Source organism: Eleutherodactylus coqui, chromosome 4, assembly GCF_035609145.1.
Source record: "Eleutherodactylus coqui strain aEleCoq1 chromosome 4, aEleCoq1.hap1, whole genome shotgun sequence".
Lineage (NCBI taxonomy): Eukaryota > Metazoa > Chordata > Amphibia > Anura > Eleutherodactylidae > Eleutherodactylus > Eleutherodactylus coqui.
In genome coordinates, this window is record NC_089840.1 from 245,340,099 (window position 1) to 245,362,625 (window position 22,527).

General features: G+C 45.4%; 1 protein-coding gene across 5 annotated transcripts in view; it reads left to right on the forward strand.

The window, feature by feature from the left end:
- Window positions 1-11,298, forward strand: part of IDE (insulin degrading enzyme) — a 75,117-nt gene extending 63,819 nt beyond the window's left edge. For all 5 annotated transcript variants that reach the window (XM_066600999.1, XM_066600996.1, XM_066600998.1 and 2 more), the window contains exons 18-25: window positions 1,203-1,294; window positions 1,766-1,877; window positions 1,964-2,131; window positions 2,393-2,665; window positions 3,055-3,116; window positions 5,078-5,150; window positions 7,569-7,636; window positions 8,980-11,298. In XM_066600999.1, coding sequence (XP_066457096.1) covers window positions 1,203-1,294; window positions 1,766-1,877; window positions 1,964-2,131; window positions 2,393-2,665; window positions 3,055-3,116; window positions 5,078-5,150; window positions 7,569-7,636; window positions 8,980-9,075 — 944 coding nt within the window. In that variant the 3' untranslated portion in view covers window positions 9,076-11,298. The remainder of the gene's footprint in view (window positions 1-1,202; window positions 1,295-1,765; window positions 1,878-1,963; window positions 2,132-2,392; window positions 2,666-3,054; window positions 3,117-5,077; window positions 5,151-7,568; window positions 7,637-8,979) is intronic.
- Window positions 11,299-22,527: the final 11,229 nt, after the last annotated feature.

A 22,527-nucleotide genomic window follows, 5' to 3' on the forward strand; every position in this document is an offset into this window, starting at 1 on the left:
GTCTCCATGGTGCCGTCTAATCTTCAGCGTCTAATCGCCCGATTAGACGCGCTTGCGCATTCCTGTCTTCTGTTTTCTGAATGGGGCCGCTCGTGCCAGAGAGCGGCTCCTCGTAGCTCCGCCCCGTCACGTGTGCCGATTCCAGCCAATCAGGAGGCTGGAATCGGCAATGGACCGCACAGAAGACCTGCGGTCCACCGAGGGTGAAGATCCCGGCGGACATCTTCACATGGTAAGTAAGAAGTCACCGGAGCGCGGGGATTCAGGTAAGTACTACCCAGTTTGTTTTTTTTTTTAATCCCTGCATCGGGTTTGTCTCGTGCCGAACGGGGGGGCTATTGGAAAAAAAAAAAAACGTTTCGGCGCGGGACAACCCCTTTAACGATGTCTCCCTTTGCAATCTAATTTTTACTTTGCAAAGCATTTAAGATGCACTGGGAATAAACTGTCTTAGGGCTGATGCCCACAGACGGATTTCTACTGCGTTTCCCGTGGCGGAAATCTGTGTGTGAATTCCGTAGCTATTGGGTTCTGTTGAACCTAATAGCTTTCTGCCTGCCAATGCTCACTTGCAGAATTCTGCCGCGGATTTACTCAGCGGGAAATAAATCGTGGCCTGTTCCATTTCTCCGGATTTACGCTGCAGGGGGTCTCCATTAATGTAGCATATTATTGGAGACAGCGGAAATCCACACAATTCTGCAATCACTCACAGGCACGATCACGTTTTTAATCACGGTACTCCCGCGGCGTGAATCTGCGTGCGTACTCTGCAACATTCGTGGGCATGAGCGCTTAAGGAGAAATGTCTACCGCTTTGTATTTACAGCTTCTATGCAGACCTATGCGTCTCCATGGTAACTCATCAGGATTGGATTATGCATGGCTTTTGTAGTCCCACTGTATTCCATCTGCCCCGCTACGTCTTGACATATTTCCTTCCATCTGAGCTAGCCTACTGAATGTAACAGCTAGATCGTTTGTTGCCAGGAGTTTCCTTGTTTCCTTTTGGAATCGGCAATTTGTGTGAGGAGGCAACATAATAGCATGGAACAGATAAAGTTCCATCCTTTTTTAGTAGTCGCCATAGTGAATAGATTAAAAGGGTTGTCAGAGCTTAATATAAATGTATGGTTGTATGCATTTATAATATAATCCGAGTAGAGCAACAGCTGATCTATAAAAACTATTGTTTCTTCCAGATGTTACCCTCCCTCGTCTCAAGGCCTTCATTCCTCAGCTGCTGTCCCGGTTGCATGTGGAAGCCCTTCTCCATGGCAATATAACAAAGCAGGTTGGTTATTTGCACGGGCACATGTATGGTGGTCACTGATCCCTTGTAGCTGGAATGACTTGATATGTTGCATATACAATGATATGGCTTATGTTATAGGTTGTCTTTTTGTAGCGACTTTATTTTGCATGTTGCGGTATGTATTCACCACTAGTGATGAGCAAACTTTTCAAAAGTTCGGTTTGTCTGATTTGCCAAACTTGCGCGAAAAGTTTAGCTCTGTCTGTATTAACTTCACCAACAGCGCTAAACCTGGTGTATAACACAGTCTAAGAGGAGGAAATAGTAGTCTTTCGCTTCCTTTCCTCCTCCTTCCTGAGATGAACCGCCTGAGGTTTAAGTTCACGCTGAACATTTAATAAAGTTTGACCCTAAACAAGATTTGGCTTTTTCGGTTCGCTCAGCGCTATTCACCTCTGTTGTACAGATGCATGATCCCCATATCTTCAAGTCACTTTTCTTCTTCTCCAGACGGCATTGGGCATCATGCAGATGGTTGAGGACACTCTCATAGAGCACGCTCACACAAAACCCCTGCTCCCGAGCCAGCTGGTCAGATATAGAGAAGTACAATTGCCTGACAGTAAGTCCTGGTTTCTCCACCACTTGATGAGTATTACATGTAACTGTTGGCCATTTGTGACGCCCTGACTTCTTTGCAACTTACAGGGGGCTGGTTTGTGTATCAGCAACGGAATGAAGTACACAATAACTGCGGTATCGAGATCTATTATCAGACAGACATGCAGAATACATCTGAGAACATGCTTCTGGAGCTGTTCTGTCAGATCATTGCAGAGCCCTGCTTCAACACGCTACGTACCAAGGAACAGCTAGGTGAGCTATTTCACATCCATGACCACCAGTAGCCAATGTACATTGGACCCCCGTTCAGTACTTTTTCTGCGGTTTTCGACTTTTTGGAATGCTACTCCAATTATTACTGGGGAATTGTGGTGGGCCATTGTCGTGATCCCTGGGGGTACCCAGTGGTTTAAACAATAACTATCATAAGTTTATCACCTATTTAGCCAATGGTTTCTGTACTACTTGCTGCTTCGCTCCCCTCCAAAGTATTTTTCTTTTTCTATTTTGCAGGTTATATTGTGTTCAGCGGCCCCCGCAGAGCAAATGGAATCCAAGGACTGCGATTTATAATTCAGTCAGAGAAGCAACCTCATTATTTAGAGAGTCGGGTGGAGGCCTTTTTGAAGACTATGGAGAAGTCATTAGAGGAGATGACTGAGGAGGCCTTCCAGAAACACATCCAAGCCCTAGCGCTCCAGCGTCTGGACAAGCCAAAAAAGCTCTCTGCTGAATGTGCAAAATACTGGGGGGAGATCATCTCTCAACAGTATCACTTTGAAAGAGGTAAGGTTTAGTCTTGGCTCCTTGTGACGTTAGTGAATTCTCTCAAAGAAAATGCATTGGCCCAGCAACGGACATTTGCAGGGTGGATGGAGGGAAATAACAGCTGAAGTGTATCAGACGTTAGTAGAAAGTATGGCACGGAGAGTATCCGATGTTAGAAGGGCCAAAGGAGCCCCACTAAGTATGGAAATTTAAAAAAAATACTACTTTTGATTCTTGCTCAGATGTCAAATTACGTCTGCTAGGGTAGTCTATTCCTGTGTCATGACGTAAACCTGACTATTAAGAAAAACAATCCCTTCTATTCCTTTCGTGTACATGTATACCAGATATAGTCTGCATTGTGAATAGCGGTCTACAGTGAAATGCTTTTTGCCTTGTGTCTGCAGATAATGTTGAAGTGGCGTATCTGAAAACCCTGGACAAGGATAATATCATCAAATTTTACAAGGTAGGCTAGGATTGATCTTGTGCCTCGTGTATTGATTCTGATGTGGAGGGGGAAGGTGGGGTTCTCTAGTCTCATTAATTATTAAATACTGCAGTCAAGAGCAAGCTGTGCGCTTCAAGCCGGAGCGCTTTCTCTCAGTGTGAAATCTGGGTAATGAAAATTATAATGTACGTGTCTTGTGTGCATGTCAGATGTTTCTGAGCTGCTCCAGTAGCATAATGCAGTCTGAGCGGTGCGAAACCTTTCATAGAACACAGCCCATACATCTTGGAGAAGTTTGGGGTAGCTTTTTTTTTCTCCTCTTCTCTTGTTTTTCAGTACCTTGTGCGTCTGAGTTTGACAGACAGCGCTAGGCAGAAAATCAAGAAAACAATGTGCTTCTGCATAACTTTCAGCACCAAAATTACATCCTTGTATTGGCTTTTTTCGAAAGAATTAAAAATGTAATTCCTTTCTGTATTCGTTCTGGGAAATTTTATATAGACGCCATAGCAATCTCCGAACAGCCAGTCTATCCAGTCGCACAGAAATACTTCCATCGCAGCATAACGAGATGTCGCTGTTATCCCAGAAAAGCTATAACTAAAAAAAAGCGGATTATATCTTTGAAGGATGACTTCAAGACGTAAATTAGCTGCGGTTTGTCTTGCTTGCCGCCTCTCCAATCTGCCAGTTTCTGGCCCAGTTTTCAACTCACCAAGATGACTGCTGGAATTTTCTAACTACCGAATAGACACTATGCACTGCTCTGAATGGTCAGCACTAATCACTTCTGCAGCTCTGACCAATCAGAGCAGGTACAGTGAATTAGTAGTTGCGTTGCTTGAATTAATGGCCAAAATCTCCAGAAGCAATATTTATCATAGAGGTGATACTGATAAATGTCTAATGGGACTTCGCCCATCATGGGAACACAGGTTCCCTACCTCCCTTTTCCTGTTCAGCTCCCTTCACTATGAGAAGCTGGAATGGAGTAGCAGCGTATCATGCACACTGCTGATCCATTCAACTCTGTGGGACTGCAGATGACAAGCTGCGTACAATGCATGGCTATCTGTCGCGTTCATTGAAATAAAGCATGCGCACCGTTGCTCCATTCATTTGCCAGTCTCGGGTGGAGACGAGACTCGCGTTCTGGTAAAATTGGTGAGGGTTCCAGTAGTTGGACCCCACCAATCAGCTAGTTTATCCTGTGTCATGTGGATGGGGGCAGTAACTTTATATTACCAGAATACCCTTTACAGGTTCCTGTCATTTGTTTTTTGTTTACTTGCCCCTGTGTGTCCCCATAGTAACAGACTACGAAGACATTTTGTAGTCTGATTCTGTAGTACGACAAAAGGAAAATTGTTTCCAAGTCGGACTTTAGGTTAGTAATGCACATCGTTGGAGTCGTAAGAGTGACTCCTCTCTGATTTTAGAGCTATTGGTGCCAGGCAGCGGGTGTCTAAAAGTACGTTTTTAGGCTTCTGGTTTTCTACAACTTTTTTTCCTAGAGTTCTTTACTTGACTCTAAACAGTATTGTGGGGTGTGACCTGCCAACTGTATCATGGTTCCTTATACTGTGGCCGGTGTGCTACTGATGGACGAGTCGGCCGGTCCTCGACCTCCGTCATGGCTTTAAGGGATAACATCAATGTGTTTTATTAGATGTTCTATTTTTACACCCCAATCTTTGTCTTATAAAGTGCTGGTTAGCGGTTGCTGTGAGAATAGTTTCCTGGCAACCTGATTTGCATCGGACTCACGCTAGGGAATTAATTTTGTGACTAATCTTAGCTACCAGCGCTACATGTCATTGTCTACAAACCCCCACCATCACCGTTCAAGGTCGCAGAAGTAAATGAATTAAGTACGCCTTCTTCTGCTTTGTGTAAAGTTTTGAGATCCGATAAGGTTTCAGTGCTGTTAACGTGACAATACCGCAGGGATTGCAGTCTACCTTACTTCTATTTTTCAGGAATTATTAGCTGTAGAAGCTCCAAGAAGGCATAAAGTGTCCGTACATGTGCTCGCCAGAGAAATGGATTCATGTGAGTACTTGGTTAACATCACAAGGGTTACATAGAAGTCCCCCAAGTATTTGTTTCCATCGTATGTGCTGCCATCCCAAGTATGGCTCGAAAAAGTGAGAATCTAGCGCTGCATGGGGCGAGTATGCCCCTACTTGGGAATGCAATAGAGATCATATCTCACCTGATTTTGGTTATGCTGTAGGTAAACCCCTAGGAACCGCTGCTGTGGTAAATTATACCCCTGGGCAGGTTGCCAGATTCCTCTCACACGGGTCAAGTGGCAATGAAAAATACTTTGACCGCTCATAAAGTGCAGAAGGCTATGGGGTTTAGAAAATGATTTATTGCAACCTCACAGGGATGGAGCAACGTGTTCTTTCTCAAGCCTACATGACCTACTACAAGACATCTCTTCTAAATCTTAAATATGACACTTGTATCGGCAAGGTCTGATCGAAGACCTTGTACTTTGTAATGAAGGAGACGTATACAAGACATACAGGCAATTGTATGAGAGGTCTTGAGAAAGGGGGCTTCGGTTCCCGAAACGTGTTGCTCTATACATTTGGTTGTGTACAACTGGACTGGCAAGTAGTGTAGAAAGGCCTGGAGCTAAGGGGACACCAGGTTTTGACAAGGTAGGTCACTCTCCAGATCTGAAAGGGGACTGGTCTCGCTGGCTCTCATGGGCCTCAGACCCACCATAGCTTGGAACTGCTGTACAAAAGGGCATCGACAGGGTTCTCCCACCACATGTCCTTGTCACTTTGAATCTAGCAGGAAAAGCGGCTCTTATTTTTCGGTGCAGGCAAAAGACAAAGAACTTTTATTACAATCCATGGAGCTTTCCTTCTCTCAGGAACGGTGCTGGTTAGCATTTTTAGGGCTTTTTTTTTTTTTCCCCTCCCCATACTGGTTCCTGCACCAGAATCTGCTGTGACCCTGCCCGGTGACCCCGCGTACCTTTTTCTTCCTGTACTGCAGATGACTGCAGACGCACAGTCCCCTCCGCTTGTAGAAATCGCAATTCGTTTCTGTGCGTGTGAAGGAAAGTGAATTTACATACCTTTCAGTGCATGCCATTTGCTGTGGATGCCGACTGCCCAAATCCACCCGTGTGAGACCGGCCTAAGACGTAGCTACAATGCAAGCCTGCAGAACAGAGGACTGTCAGAACCCGCTTCTTTCTCTTTTCCTACTGCTTCACGCTTGAACTTCTCACTTTTTATACAGCAACATCGATCTTGGCTCTTCCGTTCGCAGAGTCATAAAGCCAATCCATCCTCCCTCCTGAGGGCACAGAAACACGAGTAACACCATAACATTACATAACAAGACCGGTCCCCTTGCAATTCAATATTATCGAACTACAGCTCGACAGCTTGTGATATCTTTTATTTTATGCAGTTAAGATAAGGGAAGTCTCCACACCCTCGACATCTGGATCTGGCCACCAAAAGTGGTCAAAACTGCTGGAAACCAAGAAGAATAGCCACGCCTTAATCCTTAACCTATTGTAGTAGCTGCTAACACTAGATGTATACCAGGTTATCCTGATGAAGCCCTGTCGATGCAGTCATGTGATCACACGGGTGTTGCCCCTAGTGGTCCTTCACAATGCTACCAGTTGTACAAAATGACATTAATATATGCAGTCTCTGTTTTCATTCTTGTTCCCGGTGGCAGATCTGCAGTTTCTTCCATTGTATGATCCTGGTGGGCCGCTGACTTGGCTCTGTGCATTTTGAAATGTTTGAAGGAGCTTTATAAATTGCTATCTTAGGCCGGGCTCACACGTCCCTAAGTGCAAAATGCTGCAGAAGGTCTTGCAGAGTTTTTACAGCTCTGGGGTCAGCGATGAAACTGCATGCTGCCACGTATGGCGGAGAAATCGTACTGTGCATGCTGTTATGCGCAGTCAACCGTTTAGTTTTTTTTTGGGGGGGGGGGGGTGTTAAATTTCCTGCAGAGTATGGAAGTGTATATATGTCCATATAGAACAGTGGGCCCTATCTTGCGTATATACGCTGCAAAATTGAACATGATGTGTTGCTTTTTTGCACTTGAATGTTACGCTAACGTGATTTGGAACCGCATACGGCAATGTAATTGCCTGTAAATTACCTGTATCACATGGGCGTACAGCACCCATGTAATATGCAGTGACTGTACACCTGTGTGAACCTGGCCTTGGGCCACCTTCTTGAATATTGGGAGATGGGGGCAAAATATGTCCATTGCCCTAATACTTAATGCTAGATTGATCTCATCAAAGCCAGGATCATATTCGTGGGGGTTCCTAACCTTTTATTCTCAATATCCCGACCGTAGCTTCATATCGTTACCATTTACTGTAGATTTTATGCCTAGTGTTTCAAGATACAGGTGAGAAAAATAACACCATTCTAAAATTGAATGTCCCTTGTTTCTCCCCAGGTCCTGTCGTAGGGGAGTTCCCTAGTGAAAACTATGCTAATCTTGCTCCTGCACCAGCTCTTCCACAGGTATTGTCACCATGTATTACATTGACACTACTTCAGTTGGGTTCGCTAAAAGTAAGGCTTTCTGAGATGGACTAATCCGAGACAGGTATTCAAGTATAGACCACCGTGAATGGTTACAATGGTAAATAACTGGGTGCACGGGCCATCTATTTATTTTTTGCCTGCCTGATGGGCCTTAAGCACCCAGTGTACCTGGGAGACTCTGTCTGGCCAGTAGAAATCTGTAAAGGTGAACCCATTTGTCATCATTCTTATAATGGGTTTAGGGGATTGCTTTTTATTAGAAGGGTGTCATGACTGATCTTTCAACACTGCTGTGCTTTTACCTACATGTGAACCTGGCTGCAAGTTTAAGATTTCCTTGCAGTGCCACCGCAGGACAAATAAGGTATTACAGCATTCCTAGCCGGGAGGGACTTATGATGATACCCCTCCTGACTCACATCATAGGCCTCTCACTAGCCAAGCCAGAATCTGACTACACCCTCGCTTGGTTTTCAATTCCCAGTCATGGTTTCAAAGACCTGTATAAAGGGTCGACATTGATTTGCAGGAATGCTGCCATCCAATAGGTGGCGCTGCAGAGGTATTTTTCCATCTTCCTCACCTAGCACTTCTAATGAAATACATGGACACTATCCTGGCAAAAGTCATTGGACACATGAGCAAGAATCAAAAGTAACCTAGTATGTGACGCTGGAAAAAAAAGCCACATGTCCAGTTCAGCCTATACCCCCACCCAATGTTGATCCAAAGAAAAGCAAAAAAAAACAATGAGGTAGAAGCCAATTTTCCCCATTTTAAGGGGAAAAAATTTCTTCCTGATTTCAATCTGGCAATCGGAATAATCCCGGGATCACCAACCATGCTGAAGTCTATTAATTTACATATGTACTAAACGTGTCTGGGGAGAACTGGAAATATGCACAGCGTTCATCTTTGTAAGAACTCTAGACGTTGGCTGGAAGAATCAAGGGAAGTGTCAGCTGAAGTGTATCGGCCGTTAACAGAAACTCTCCATAGTATACGTTCTAGTGTCATTAGGGCCAATGGAGCCCCACTAAGTATTCCTGCCCAGCCCTCCTATTGCTATTGGTAGGATAATGTACATGTTGGATCCTCCAGAGGCAGAGACCTTCTTTGTAGCCACTCCAGGGTGAAGGAGCTGCTCCAACTTCTAGTAAAGGGGGTTTCCACGAAAGCAGGGTTGCACGGTACCTGGCGGAGTTGCGCCCAATTTCTAAGAGTGTTTCAGATGCTTGCCAACATTGCGCGTCGGCAAATGGAACCTTCTATATAATCTGCGTCATGGAATGATCATTGTGGATCTTTTCTCCCCACAGCCCGACGTCATCGAGAACATTACAGAGTTTAAGAGGAGCCTACCTCTCTTCCCACTGGTGAAGCCACATGTCAACTTCATGGCTGCCAAACTATGATGCAAGCAAGAAGCAGGAAGACCTGGAAAAAGCATCAGAAGCATGGAGTTCCCTATTGGGTTTCAGAATGTGTACACCTTGTGATGACAATAGTAGGATTTTATCAATATACCTTCAATAGGATAAACAAATTATCTAGTCAAAATTTAATAGGTTATTTTTTAATTGTGGCGTGTCGGAAACCATCTGGATTGCAGCGCTGCGTCCTGTTGGAAAAGAAGCGTTATGATGGTTTTTTTTATCATTGTGTGTGAATGTGTATATATAATATAATATACCATTGATTTGCGGTGGATGGAAGGGATTCTTATGAAGGGGTCTCCGTGGTGGCTACTGGACACGATGGGTGAGGCTTTTTGGCAATGGATAGACTGCACTTGCGTCCAGCCATGGGTTTTAACATCCAGAGTTGATTATATCACCCGGTCTGTTACTCTATCTGGCAGGTAATTCTCCTTTGCATGGTCCCTACATAGTATTCTTATCCAGTTTCTGATTACATGATGCACATATTTATAGCTGGGATGTTAGAGGCTGCCATTGAACAATCCATCACTTCCCATTCACAGCCTAGTAAGGGCTGTATAAAAGATGCTGCTGCATGTAGCAACCAATGGGCTATAGAATTGTGGTACTGTTGCTCCTAAAATCCCTTTTTTTTGCCCCTATTTATCTGATTTGGTCATACGTTCTACTAAGACCTCACTTTACAGATACCACACAGTCCCAGTAAGGAACCCTTCATATAGGACAGGATTTGTCTGCGCGGAAAACTCTACAGCCCCGCGTTGTCCTATGGCTGGGTGCACATTTCCTGTGTGTGAGCTGCGCCAGACAGACTTGGACACAACTCGCATCGGCCAGCACATGGACATCTTGACTGTGTGCTGTCAATCTATACAGACAGACATGCATTAGCCTGTCCCATTTCCTGTCCGTGATGCAGAGAGGATTAGGACATGCAATGTGTTTCTGATGTGGGACCATAGGTTAACATGAGAAAATCGCCAATCTGCTTAATCACGATGGGACCGTGTGCTACCTGTGAATTAGCACATGGCTCCAAATACACAAGTGTGCCGCAAGCGTTTGGGTCTGGAAATCCCCATGTCTTAAATTCAAATCTGTACGTTTTTGGGTTTTTTCTGCAGCGGAAAAGGTTTCTGCTGTTGCATTAACAACGTCTTGCAGAAATGTCGTAACGGATTTCTTAACCTAGAAAAAACGCATCTCATGCATGGACTTTAATTACAAAACTGCATGAAATTCTTCAACGCATTCCACAGTTAAAAAAACAACAAAACCCCACAATTCGCATTATTTGACCCTATCCGCACCGCATCCCGTCCTGCCTGTGGCGCAGAAGGGGTATCTGGTCTAAAGTTAACGAACTGCTTCTATTTTTTTTTTTTCTCTTATGCACTTTGGATAAACGACCTGTTTGGTTGTTACAGGAAACTCCGCTACTCTTTTACATTTTTATCATGTGTCCAATTTAAAGAAGTATAAAATTTTTTAAAAGCCCCATTAACGTGTTAAAAAAAATAAATAATCCTATTCCTGTGCCGAGGTGTCCGCGATTACCACCTGTGAAAATAACGTCTGCATCCCCAAGACAACTTCCCACCCGCGTTCTCTGCCGTGAGACTCGGCTCGCTCTATAGACAACCGGTCAGATTCTAGACCTCACATTCGGTGATTGCTGGAGCCCATGGACAGGAGCGTTTAAAACCTACTACAGGGGTTTACCTGGGGGGAAGATTTCTTTTCAGAATCGACATCCTTCACCCACATTAATCTTTCATGGTAATTCCTGCCCATTCTGTTCTAATTAAGCAATTTTATAACCTAAATATACAGAGAAATCACCACTGTTTGTAAAAGGCTGGTAATATTTCTGCAGGAAACGAAATTTGACCATTTGTGGGAGCGAAGGGGGGAGGGGACACTGTAACTCCTCTTTGAGGAGGATATACTTTTGGGCTCAATATGCAAATCTTCGCTATGATTTTAGTCATCCATTATATATCAAATCCAGCTTTTGTTTTCTTGGCGTTTTCTTAGAATCCAACAAGTGATGAGAGGCTGAACTTTGTATTCAACAGTTAATTTATTTTACTTTTTTCCTCTATTTTATTTTGATTCCTTTGCATCCTCTGCGCTCAGGGTTTCTGGTTTGTTGCCCACATAGACTTTATAAATAAAACCGTTTTTAACTTAAAATGGCTTAATTCTCAGCTCATTTCTGAAGTCACAGTACAGTCATTTCTTAACTTATCGTTGTTTTTTTTCTTCTTCTTCCTTATCTTGATTGTTTTGTTTCTTTAAGGTCAATCCAAAAACAAAAAATTGGCATGTAACCTCCTGAATTGCCTGCACCAACACTGGGTATAAAGGCTGATTTACACGCAATGATTATCTCTCAAAATTCGTCCAAACGTCTGCTTTTGAGTGATAGCCGTTGCATGTAAATGTGTGCCCATCATGCACTTACCATGCACTCTTTGTCCATCACTGACTTCAGCTCAGCATAAAAGCCGCAATCCCTGATGAGAGGGACCGCATGCTGTGTTCTTTGTGGGTAGCGCTGATAGCATTTTATGCAGCCTGCAGCAGAACAAAAGTGATGTATTTAGTGAACAGACCACTGCTGTTCTCTAAATACATGCACATGGAGCTAGTTAGCTACTAATGTGCTGATTAGCCCATTAGTACCTAATGCAAAATGATGAGAGATGAGCGAGCATACTCGTCCGAGCTTGATACTCGTTCGAGTATTAGGGTGCTCGAGATGCTCGTTACTCGAGACGAGCACCACGCGATGTTCGAGTTACTTTCACTTCTCTGAGAAATTTGTGCGCTTTTCTGGCCAATAGAAAGACAGGGAAGGCGTTACAACTTCCTCCTGCGACGTTCCAGCCCTATACCACCCCCCTGCAGTGAGTGGCTGGGGATATCAGGTGTCACCCGAGTATAAAAATCGGCCCCTCCCACGGCTCGCCACAGATGCACTCTGAGAGAGATCAGGGACAGTGATGCTGCTGCTGCTGCTATAGGGAGAGTGTTAGGTGTTATTTTAGTCTTCAAGAACCCCAACGGTCCTTCTTAGGGCCACATCTGACCGTGTGCAGTACTGTTGAGGCTGCTTTTAGCAGTGTTTGCACAATTTTTTTTTTTGTATATCGGGCGGGCAGACCATAGCGTGCTCAGTCTGCAGTCATTTTACTCAGTATAGGGGCAGGGACAGTGGGAAAGGTGAAAGAGATATTCTGGCTATATAGGCAGTGGGCTTTTTCCCAAAAAGTTCAAAAAAATACTGTATTTGGCCTGCCTGTCACTGCCTTCCGTTTACTGCGTCTCTGGGTGTAGTAGTTGGTGAATTAATACCCAGCCTTGCGCATAATTGTTGCCTGTCTCTGCAGTGCTTTACGTACGTGAAGTCAGCCTCCAACAGGGCAATCAAAATACAGTGCACATCACAGGCAGTGTGGTTGTTCATACCTTTGCATTGGTCCGTCTGGTGGCAGTCCAAGAATTTCACCTTTACCGACACAACAAGAGCCCCCCCACCATCCCCCCGCCACGGCCCACTTAATCCTGGCCACATTCCGAAAACCAACTAAATAAAACCGCACTACTAGGTCCGCAGTCACCACCACATTACCACCAACGCAGCTACTGTTAAGGTACATATTACCAGTCTGACTGGGGCATGCACTGTGGGCCGAAGCACACCTGTATTGTATGTGACGTTAGCTCTGCTGAGCAGGGCACTGCAATGGGATACATTTATGTACCGCCGATGGGTTCCAGGGAGCCACCCATGCTATGGGTCCACAGGGACTTCACATTAGTGAGTTGTACCTGCTAGTGTCTATGTATTAAAAACCCCGGTCAGACTGGGGCATGCAGTGTCGGCCGAAGCCCACCTGCATTTAATCGGACGTTACCTCAGCTGTGCTGGGCAATGCAATGGGATATATTTATGTACCGCCGGTGGCTTCCTGGGACCCACCTATGCTGTCGGTCCACACGGAGTTATACCTGCCTGTGTCTACTTATAAAGAACCCCAGTCAGACTGGGGCATGCAGTGTGGGCCGAAGCCCACCTGTATCTAATCTGACGTTAGCTCTACTATCCGGGGCACTGCATTGGGACAAACTAGAGGAGCAATACAGCGCTAATGAGACGTGCACAGCTACGCTAGCATTAGAGTCCGCTGTAGGCCCGCGATTGCTGAGGGTTTGTGCAGAGGCCTATGTCCTGGGTGCAGTGAAAGTCCGCTTCCTGCCTAGGATTGCTGAAGCTGTGGGCCGAGGCCTATGTCGTGGGCGCGGTGCAAGTCTGCCATGTTTGGCCGCTCAGATCAATTTTTTGTTCATGTATTGGGCTTCCTAGGACCCACCTATGCTGTTGGTGCAAACTTAGTTCCCATCGCGGTGTTTGACCTGTCTGGCACAAAGGCACTGACTGACTTGGGTAGGGGGTAGAGCGCTGACGGCTTTCCCCTTGCAGTGTGGATTGAGCTATGCGACACCTTGACAGAATGAATACTGTGTGGCACATGGATTCCCCATTGCTATGCCCACGTTTGCAGCTCCTGATGGCGGTGGCACAGGATTGGAGTTCTCATTGCTTCTGTACAGCATTGTGGGCTATCGCCCCGCCCTTTTTAAAGAGGGTCGCTGCCTGGCCCTGCCAACCCTCTGCAGTGTGTGCCTCTGGTTCCTCCTCATGACAGACGCACTTATAAATAGACATGAGGGTGGTGTGGCATGAGGGCAGCTGAAGGCTGCGCAGGGACACTTTGGAGTGCGCTGTGGACACTGGGTCGTGCGGGGGGGGGGGGGGGGGGGTTGGGCAGCATGTAACCCAGGAGAAGTGGCAGTGATTGTGCTTTGTTGGAGGTAGTGTGGTGCTTAGCTAAGGTATGCATTGCTAATGAGGGTTTTTCAGATGTAAAAATTGTTGGGAGGGGGGGCCCACTCTTGCTGCTATTGTGGCTTAATAGTGGGACCTGGGAACTTGAGATGCAGCCCAGCATGTAGCCCCTCGCCTGCCCTATCCGTTGCTGTGTCGTTCCCATCACTTTCTTGAATTGCCCAGATTTTCACACATGAAAACCTTAGTGAGCATCGGCGAAATACAAAAATGCTCGGGTCGCCCATTGACTTCAATGGGGTTCGTTACTCGAAACGAACCCTCGAGCATCGCGACAAGTTCGACTCGAGTAACGAGCACCCGAGCATTTTGGTGCTCGCTCATCTCTAAAAATGATCGCTCAAAACTGTCAGTTTCTGACAAATTTTGAGCGATCATCTTTGCATGTAAATTGACCTTAAAAGATGGGTTGCTGCATCAGAAACCTTCCTCCACTGATGTATCTGTTTTGGAGACTGGCAGTGATCGATCACTGAGCCCTGTTGGCTAAGGCCCCTGTGATGTCCCGTAAACTGGACGGGACTGCAGCTGTCAACAGAAACCGAAGAAGGAAACCGAGGGCCATCGTGAGACACAGCGGCAGTGGCGAGTACATGGCAACTTATTAGGGAAGGGGTTGTCCAGAGTACTTACAACTCCGACAACCCCTTTAAGAAACTGTTTCATCTCCTGGTTCTTGTTTCAAGAGCTTCTAGAAAACCTCAGATTTGGGTATGTTTTTTATTTTTATTTTTTCCTCTTAGTAGATGGCAATACGCCTTTAAAGAATGATGGGGGGCAACTTGCTGATTAATGGGGGTCCCACTGCTGAGATCCTACTGATCCACAGAAATTGCCCCTGGCACATCCCTCAATTTTTACTGCAGTGGTTGCCGAAGATTGCCGAGCACTTGGGCCCGAGCTCTACTCTTCAATGGGTTCACAAGAGATGAGCACATGTTAGACCTCCACTGTTAGAAATCACGCCCAAAGTGTCCTGAAAGTTTATTAATCAGTGGGGGTCCCAGCAGTTGGCTCCCGACTGATCAGAAGTGACTGAGATAGAAAGTTTAGCTGTTAATAGTGAAATCTATATTTATTAAGCCAGTTTAAATGAATATTCCTAAGCCCACAAAGTGACTGCCTACTGTCCGGGCCCTTTTGTTTCAAGAAATGATATGGGACAACCCATTTAATACTGGTGCCTGTGAAGAACACCCCCTTTTCACATGCCCTATTAGATCCTATAGACCTCACTTTGAGGGGGGGGGGTACCCATCCCAGGACTCCACCCTACTAGAAGCCAAAATAGGGAGCCACTTTCTAGGACTGGCTCTTGCTGCCCAACCACCCATGTATTAGATGGTCAGCAGGTTCTGATGCTACATTTAGCCTGCAGTGGCCTCTTCCAGGCTTTGGTCCAGTTTTGTGGGATTACAGGGCTCTTGGGGGGGGGGGGGGGATTTGTGGTTATCTGGCTCCTTGCATCCATATCTCATCCCCGTTTTTTACATCTCATGACCTTACAGATCTCTAACATCCCAGTTTACATCTTGTAATCCAGTTTCTAGTGGTGTATCCGCTGCACCAGAAGGAACCGCAGGCTACAGTGTGGACTTTGTGGCACGACCAAACGGTGCCCGACCTATGCACAGTTCTGGAACGGACTGAACTCCATAATTCTACACCTACTCTTACTGGAGCCTTACGAGATATTGGTGCTGCCTTACTCTATCATCTGACATCTCCTAATGCACCACTTGTTTGGTGGTTAAGATTTGTTAAGTGCTATGCAAATTAAAGTCTTACTAGTCGGTGACTAATCTTGTTCTTTAAAAAATGGCTATTGGTGGAGAGGGGGATAAAGTGTTTTGTCCTCTATACGTTTTTATGTTTCTTCTAGGTACTTGGACTTCTACGTAAGGGTATAGAAGTAGTTGGGGAAACTTCTCAAAGTTGATGTTTACCAACCAATGAGATTCCAGCTCTCACTTCTCAGAGTATCATGAAGTTGGTTTCTAGGGCCAGGGACTCCATTTTCCTCTCTGCACGGCGTTAGTCTCCCTCTACACTGGGGTGAATGGTTTAAAGTTCGTTATAACCAAGAATAGGAGCAACCATAAAAAAAAAACCTAGTTGCATTGTTTTAGCGCCACGTCTAGATGTTATGCGGCGGGAACTGGCCATGTGTGCCCGCCATTACAGAGGCGGTGATCAGTCTGTGGACCGGATTAAACTGTACTTCAGCTTAATTATCATCCTGATTTACAATGGAAGTTCTCCGTCTAAATCAGAGTGTTCAGTGGTCTGCAGCAAATCCGTTTTTACTGCGTTCTGCCCCCTAGTTGATGTACGGGGTGGGGTTGGGTACTAATAGTACCAAATGCTGCCACCGGGGAAATATGTCCTGCTGTATATGAATGGTTTATATAATGCGGCTGATGAAATAATACATGCTATATGATACAGGATGACTGCAGCGCTAGGACTCTAAGATTCCCTGATTGTGCCATGGTGGTAACAAGCTGGTTGAACCCTCTACAAGCAGCGCACACTGTACCATATCTATAGGTTGTTCCAACATGACCTACTACTGAGCCATCATACAGTAGATATAATGTCCCAAACCACCATGCATGGTTCTCGGCCATTAATTGTTAACAGCGCCACATATTCCCCTGGTGGCAAAGTTTTTGGTCTTATTTATTTATTGTTTTTCTGAGAAATCTAAACCCCATCCCAATCCCCCACACAAATGTTTATTGCCCCCCCCCCCCCCCCCAATAGTGTGTTTTGTTTTGTTTTTGCTAGAGCCCTTCGAACTCCTAGTTTTAATCATGGTCACCATGTACATGGGACTGTGTGGCAGCACTTGGCATTCTGGGTGTCAGTGTACAATGCTTCATTGTGTGTTGCATGCTGGGAAAAATGGCTCCAGAATATGGTAATAAAGTGACCCTCCAGACCCGCGCCAACAAAGATGGCCACAGCTATCGGACTACCTCATGTGCATTAGTATGTATCAGTCTTAAGACTCTGCACCTGCTTTGATTAACATGAGTAGCACTGGCCGGTTAGAGCAGCTTGTAGTGTCTTGGACTACCAAATAAGGAAGATGGACCAATACCTTTGCAGCGCCACCTATTTGATTTGCAGGAATGCTGCCATCCATGTCTGACCCTTTATCCAGGTCTTTGTGTATGGATTCTGGTTTGGTCTTAAATTCCCAAAGACCTGGATAAAGGGTCAGACGTTGATTAGCAGGAATGCTGCCATCCAATAGGTGGCGCTGCAAAGGTATTGTTACACCCCTCATTTACACACTTGGACTACCAATACATACTAAGCACAGTGTGTACGTCGGGTAGTCAGAAGCGGTGCGACCATTTTTGTTCGATACTAGAGGGTCACCTTAATTAGGTGCCCCCCCTTTTTTCCCTTCCCCCCCCCCCCCCCCTACTGTTCCTGTAGTCCAACTTGTGCAGCCTGACTTGTCTATATGTTAACATGACCCGCCACTACATTGTGTGCTCCCATAAGACCATGTATTGCAGACACTGAGAATTGGTTCCGTACCTTCTGACTGGAGTCGTTCTTTCAGCATACGCATTGATTTCTGCACACCCCATTAGATGAATGCCTTGCACACATTTACAGTCAGGGATGGAACAGTTGCAGCCCTCCACCTTTTATTAGAAGAAAAAACTTTGGCGCCGAAGGACGAGAGGATCTTCTTTAACGTCTGATCTATGTAGCACTTTGTCCTTGCTGCCTGATGTGTGGTGGTGATGGGCCATCTCTTCCTCGTATGAGAAGCATGTAGGACGCTAGCTCGTGAATGCATGACCGATACGGCTGCCGGATGCTGTATCTAGTTCTAGATGTGATGTCATACAGTCAGATAACGCAGCTGTAGTCTATATGCAATTTCTACAATTTTTTTAATTTTTTTCCCCAACCATGTACAAGACTGAGTGATCTCAGGCATTTAATGGGTTTCTTGGAGGAAATCCATAGCTGCAGTCTTTGAAAAAGCAATACCTGACTACCTAGAGCACTTACCGATGGCAGCAACATTTGTAGATGGTCTTTTAGTGTTTTCTGTTGATGTAACCCTGAGGCTGGTGGTGTGGATTGTATGTCCTGTTGGTGCAATTAACAGTTGTTTACAATTAATAAAATGACATTTAACATTTGTGTGCTTGTTGTGTTTTTATAACATGTCAAGTAATGTACGCTACCAGATACATAAATGCTGTACGCTAAAAAAAACAACACAAACCTTACATCTGGCTGCAGTCTACTTTCTGGCCAATGCTTTATAGGGGGGATATCATACAGACAGACCGCAATTACAGAATCTGCACAAAGGATCAGCAGCAAAATGGTGGGAGTTGAAAGGCATGAACTTTAAAAAAGAAACTAACTTATTTTTCTTTCTTCTTCACACAATTCCGTATTCTGCAAGCAGAGGAATGTTTGCAGCATGCTCTATTTTGCCACGGACGGCCCCCATTGAAGTCAGTGGTGCAGGAAATAAAAACATTAGGGCCTCATGTCCACGGGCAAAAGAATTAAAATCTGCAGCAGATTTTAACTCTTCTCCTGCCCGCGGATCCGCACCCCATAGGGATGCATTGACCACCCGCGGGTAGATAAATACCCGCGGATGGTCAATAAAAGTGATTTTAAAAAAAATGGAGCATGAAAAAATCTGGACCATGCTCCATTTTTGTGCGGGTCTCCCGCAGGGACGGCTCCCGCGGGCTTCTATTGAAGCCTATGGAAGCCGTCCGGATCTGCGGGAGACAAAAATCAGATTTTACTCACCCGCTCCGTTTCTTCGCCGCCGCGGCGCCATCTTCTCTCAGTCGCGGCCGAATCATTTTGCTTCGGGCCGGCGCATGCGCGGGGCACGTCACCGACGTCATCCTGCGCATCCGCCGGGCCGAAGAAAAGATCCGGCCGCGCCGCAGCGAAGGAAGGATCCGGAGCAGGCGGGAGGTAAGTTTATTCTGATTTATTCTTATTTTCAGCGCTCATGTCCGCGGGGCAGAAGGGACCCGCTGCAGATTCTCCATGGAGAATCCGTAGCGGGCCTGATTTTCCCCGTGGACATGAGGCCTAAAGGAAAAAAAACTGTACTGCGCATGACTGCAGTCATCCGCGTTTACAAACAATTCAGGCACGCAGGGTGACCGTCCGGCATCTGCTGCAGAGCTCCTGCATCTGGAATCCGGCGTGTGAGCCTGGCCTGACAGTAACCCCATCTGCTGTGCACTCACTCCATTTACTAACTACTTAAAAAAAAAAACACAAAAAAAAAAACCTAATTACTGGCACCAGCCGTGTCTATCATCTCCCCTACATCACCACTGGAGGGACGTGGAAGTTTGAAATACTTGTCACCATAAATTAGTGCCATTGACGAACACCTGTCAGGGCTGCATGCATCAATTTAGATGTGACTTTAGATCATTTGCCCTACCCCCCCAAAAAAAAACAAGGGAGTCAAACGATCCACACTCCAGTTATATTACAACTTCAGTTGGCCGCACTGTCTTATCAGTGCTTTCTGTTGTAGAGCGTCATCTTCCCAGTCACTGCCGTGCAGGTTTGAATGTGTTGCGTCAATTTGTAACTGCAGTGCAAGAAAAAAAATGGCTTGTGATTTGCAAAAAAGAGCAGCATGCTGCGTGAGTGAGTGTGTTTGTGTTTTGTTTTTTTTTGTGGTCAGATGGTGTTGCTGGAGCCAACATTTATCAAAGAATTTGCACCAAAACACTTTCCCCATAAAATGTGTGTATAAATGGGTGGAGAAGTTCAAGGAAGGTCGCAGAAATGTTGGCCAAGAAGGAGGAGCTGGAGCATTATCGGGAAAAAGGTTCAACAATCAACAGTGCTGGTTACAGTGAGGATGCTCACACAAGAGCCGGAATCTAAAGTTCAGACAAAACATCCCCCCCTTATTAAAAAATAAAAATAAATACATTTTTGGGTAGTGGTCCTCTGCGGTTTAACACTGCACTGGTTCTGATCTTGATCCATCAGTCTATCACCTGTTTGGTCCCCTAAAAGAAGCCCTAAGAGGAAGAAGATGCATGTCTGCTGAAGAGGTGAAAACAGCAGCGTGTTCCTGGCTCACAGCTCAACCCCAAAACACTTTATTGAGGTAATATGAAAGCTTTTTGTCAGATGGACAAAGTATATTAAAAAGCCGGGAGAGTGATATTGGTCTTTTCTGAATTATCTACATAAAGTGGATTAAAATTAAATTCTACAGTCAGAGTGCCGATAAGGTTTGACTCGCCCTTGTATATTCCTAAAAATAGGAGAGGCACAAGATGGCTCCCTTATCTCCTTCAGTAAAGATAAACCGCAGTACCTGCTCCGGTAATGCAGTGTTGGATGGGATTTTCTTAGGCTGGTGTCTGCAGTAAACACCCCTGTCTAATGAAACCAGTGATGGAGAGAGGGGAACATCATATCGTTTGCCTGTACCATTCTGGAAGGGAAGCTGGTCATTCTGCCCTGAGATCACCTCCATCAAATTAAAAGGCACAGAGGGAATGGGTGTGTGCAGGACTAAAGGTCAGAGCCTGTAAGAATGTGGTTAATGGCCATATACTACACACAGCGATTTTTCACATGGGCAGTCTGTCCTTTAAATGTCCTATTGTCATGTTTTCACTGATGAGAATAGCAAGTGCAGTATGTGGTGTCTGTGTACTGTCCAGTGTGAATTGTGGTTTTGAGTTTTCCAGGTACGACTCTCATAGCGCTGTAGAAAAGCTTAAACAGGTTGTCCTACTTGCAGCAGAAACAGCTCCGTACATTGCGCAGTGGCCCAGGTTGGTGCTGCAGCCTGTCTATTAAAGGGATTGAAATTTGGCCTGTGTATCAATCCAGGCTACTGCACAATGTATGGAGCCGTCTGCTTCCTGCAGCAAAACAGCTAGAAGTGACACAATTCAACTGGTGTGCAATAACATAGTTAATTGTGCCATTAAAGACTATTGTTCTCAACATAACAAAGGATATTGTACAATAAGGGTAAAGAAAGGGGTACAGAAAGTGATCATAACCCATTAACCTCTGCTACATCTGTACAGACACTCCAGTATGGCCTAGATGGCAGAAAGTGACCTGACTGCAACAGGTGAATACACCCTTGGGGTACGTTCACACGGAGCCTCAAAAACTGCACCATAGGTGCAGATTTCACCCCCTCAAGTGAAAGGGTGAAGCAATGGTGCAGGGTTTGGCACGGTTTAGCAGACTTTCTGCCCCATTTCTGCTGTGTGTGAATGGACCCGCATTCATTTAATTGCAATACCATTAATTACACACATCAGTAATTGTAAACCAAAACCAGGAGTGGAACCTGCAGAAAGTATAACGGGAAGATTTGCATTTCTTCCGTCTTTTGGATCCACACTGATGAAAAATACGTGAATGCACCCTCAAGGTAATGTTAGCCTGGTCGGGTGCTTAAGGCTATGTACGTCTTTTGTCTATTTTCTGTCTCATTTTAATCAAAGTGTTTTTGGAAGTGAAGACTTGTAATTTTATTTTATTTTTTTGATTTCTGATTGTTTGGTTTCTATGCCTCTATGGATCTCTAGGGCTGCCGCCGGGAAGACTGAAATCTGAGCAAATTCTGTCAGAGTAATCTAGTGGCTGTTTCTCAGCTGCTCCCCTAATCTACTTCCCTGTTGTGAAGGTGCATTCACTGCCTTACCACTGAGCTGTTACAGAGGGCTGCATGGAGAAGATCATGAGGACAGAGAGCAGAGCTGAGAAAGCTACTAGGACAGAGGGCTGTAATTCACTCTAGGCCAGTGATGGCGAACCTTTTAGAGACCGAGTGCCCAAACTGCAACCCAAGACCTACTTATTTATACCAAAGTGCTAACACTTCAGGGGGCGGGGCTTATCACAATGTATGATTTTACCTCTGTCATTATAAAAAAGGACAGGGCCGCTTCAAAAGAGACAGAGGAGCGCTCTGTGTTTATTTTCTAGCTGGAGCACTGGAGTACCATTGGTGCGGATTTTGACTGGAAATCAACTGCGTACCCACAGCTGATTTCATACTATTCGGCACACCCCCTCACCTCCTACGACAACTTCCTGCTGTCAGCGCTCCCGACTTCTGGTCCTCAGCGGCTTGAACAGGCCGCTAGGAACCAGAAGCCTATAAAGGAGGTGAGGGGAGCGCCGCATAATATCAAATCAGCTGCGGATACACGGTTGATTTACGCTCAAAATTTGCACCAATGATATGGATTTTGCAACAGAAATTTCCGCTGCGGACATTCTGCAGCATTTCCGCCACATGTAAACATAACCTAAGTCAGCTTGAGGTATGCTGCCACGTGCAGAGTGGCCTCAGTAGTAATAGTGTCCCCCATATTGACCTCAATAGTAGTATTGGCCCTCAGTAGTAGTAATAATAATCTTTATTTGTATAGCGCCAACATATTCCGCAGCGCTTACAAAGACGGGGAATACAGAGAGACAAAAGTACA